Below are 2,655 nucleotides of genomic sequence, written 5' to 3'. Positions count from 1 at the left end.
ATTTAAACATTTCAAATTTATAAACGTGCGGGAACTGCCTGTATCGATCATCCCGATTAACTTCTGGTTCTCTATTATGATTGGAGTTACAAGATTAAACGCATCATTAGCTTTAATTCTTCTCTCAATTCTGTCAAGTAGGTACTTACATTCAAATGATATTTCCTCCATGTCTTCATCTATCCTGTCCTGGATCGTCTTGAGCGTCTGCTCAGACTTATCCTTTGCGGGAGACTGGGATACCATGAGAATTGGCTCATTGTTCTTGCTTTTGCAGACATGACCATGGTAGTAGTTTTCACCACAACGTCTGCAAGGATTGCGACTGTTGGAACTACTGGCTTTGTTCTTGTGGTTGATCAAGGTAAAACACTTGCTGGACTCATGGGTTGGGTTTTTTCCATGGTGCGAGCAGAAAAATGTCTTCTCATGCTTGGTTATCTTGTTGGAGTGGTGAAGCTTCTTTCTGGGATGTTCCTCGTTATTCTTCTCAGGTTGCCCACGGGAACCAGGAATCAATCGGGTCGCCTCAGCATAGAGCCTGTTGTCATCCCCAAGGATGTCTCTGCCGATCTGCGTGATCTGCTCTACAGTCCAATCACGCTTGGACTCCCCATTGGGACCAGAGCGGGCCATGGTAACTCTTACCAGTGTTTGCACTGATAAGGTCAGCGAGGCAAGGAAGCGATCAGCGATGCGAGCATCGTCTTTGGGTAAACCAGCATTGTAAACCGCACGGAGGAACTTCTTCGAGTAATCACCGATGGACTCAGTGTTCTTCATCATCATTGTAAAGACCTGGTCTGTGAATCGCCGAGACACCAAGCTGGAACCATGTCTTTTGTTGAAGCATGATTTCGCCGCCTTCCAATCAATACACTTCTTAAGATCCATCTCTACCCATCCGTCATCAGTGTGAGGCAGGCAAAGTGGGAGGAATTTCTTCCAAACTCTCTCGATGTCCAAGGAAGAAGACTCGATCACATTCTTGAAGGTACGTAGGAAATGTCCAACTGATTCAAAAACCTCTTCATTTGGGAAGGGCTTAATAATACTGGAGGCCAATTGGAATTTGGGAAGATCTCTTCTGTTGAGAGTCAACCCTCCTTCACGGCCAGCTCTCTCTGTGTTTGTACCAGGAGAGGCAAGCATCTCGCTGCACTTTTCAAGGCTAGTGATTGCCAATCTTGTGCGCTCGATCCTGCGGAGTGCATCATCAGCTGCTTGCTCATTGTTTGCTACATGAGCAGCGCTGAAGGCCTCGATGTGGTTGCCCAATTCAGCCTTGAGAACGGCCACACAGGAGGAAGCAGTTGTTACTTCTCTACCAACGGGAGGGGAACCAGAACCAGAAACGGAACCAAAACCAGGGGCAGCATCCGGAAAGAGGACGGGCTCACTCAAGTCAGAGAATAATTCATCCGCAGACATGGGGGACAAGGTAGCCTCCTCAGGAACAGGGGTCAAACCAGCGGGAAACAAGTCAGCAAGAGAGTTCATTGTAGTTCACGAAAAAAAATGTTGTGGGGAGAAAGTAAAGCAAAATATAATATAGACGAAAGAATTCATGAGAACTTGTGTAGGTTGTTTATTTCAAAAGAAAAGTAAAGAATGATAAAATTTCGATTGTCTTTCTACACGGAACTATCTACTGATATTTATATGTTTTTCTAATTTGTAATTCAGTGTGTGCTTAAGTAATCTTTATCACGATGAGTCATCTTCCAGGAGTATTGTTCTTCTGGAAAGATCCGAAAAGACCAATTGATATGATACTTCTCCAGTCAGATCAGTCCAAGAGTTTTGGTAAAGAAGAGCATTTATGCTATTGGTAATATTTTAGTATTCCGACCCAGATACTCGGGTAATGTTTCATAATATTAGATAGTTGTAGTTGTAGTCTCTCAATTAAGTATTTGTATAATAAAAGAAATATGTAGATGAAATATAATGATGCCATATATATAATGTATATGTATTTGTATATCCCATGTCATGGTGATAATAATAAATAATCAATTATGTGTATGATGATCTGTGTATTAGATAATATCATAAAGGGAGATCCGTTTGACTGGAATAGCTGAGGATATTATTTTATCCTTCAGTCTTACTCTCAGATTCAGCAGTAATCAATACTCATTCACAACAGAGACAAAACTCAAGACCATCATCCTCACGCGATCTATCAGAGGAAGTATTAAACCACTTGATATATGCGAATACATGTTGATAATCATGAACCATGCGAGTCATGTGGAGATTGCTGTTAGAAGGGTGTGTAAAGGAGTGTGTGAAGAGATACTGTATTTGTCCAGCATAGGCTAGGGTATTTCTACCGTCACTACCAACAAACATTACGTGGACAAGAGAACCACAACTAGCTGAACCGTTTTTACCACGGTACTGTTGACCAAGTAAGTCAATGAACTTCAACTTTGTGATTTCATTGTCAACAAAGGAGCTTGTGAGCGTGGCATATTGGTAACTGACAAGGTTGGGAAGATCATAGGATGTTTTGTAGTGCTGAAGCAGATGGGCATAGTAGGTTTCATCCATCAGTGATGATTTTTTTAGCTGAAGAGGAAAAGTCAAAGGAGAGAGAGGTTCATTACCCTTTGGAGGAAGATGTGGGTTGGACGATGCTAGTAAGAA

General features: G+C 42.1%; 1 protein-coding gene across 1 annotated transcript; it reads right to left on the bottom strand.

Annotated features, from left to right (window-relative positions):
- Positions 1-2,139: 2,139 nt before the first annotated feature.
- Positions 2,140-2,559, bottom strand: PHYBLDRAFT_138729 (hypothetical protein; the record flags this gene model as incomplete). Its single annotated transcript, XM_018430057.1, has 1 exon — positions 2,140-2,559. One exon carries the CDS (start codon positions 2,557-2,559, stop codon positions 2,140-2,142), a length of 420 nt encoding a protein of 139 aa, XP_018299232.1.
- Positions 2,560-2,655: the final 96 nt, after the last annotated feature.

The sequence above is a fragment of the Phycomyces blakesleeanus genome (genome assembly GCF_001638985.1).
Source record: "Phycomyces blakesleeanus NRRL 1555(-) unplaced genomic scaffold PHYBLscaffold_1, whole genome shotgun sequence".
Lineage (NCBI taxonomy): Eukaryota > Fungi > Mucoromycota > Mucoromycetes > Mucorales > Phycomycetaceae > Phycomyces > Phycomyces blakesleeanus.
Note: the sequence above shows the minus strand (reverse complement) of the source record. Positions and strands in the feature narration are given on the sequence as shown.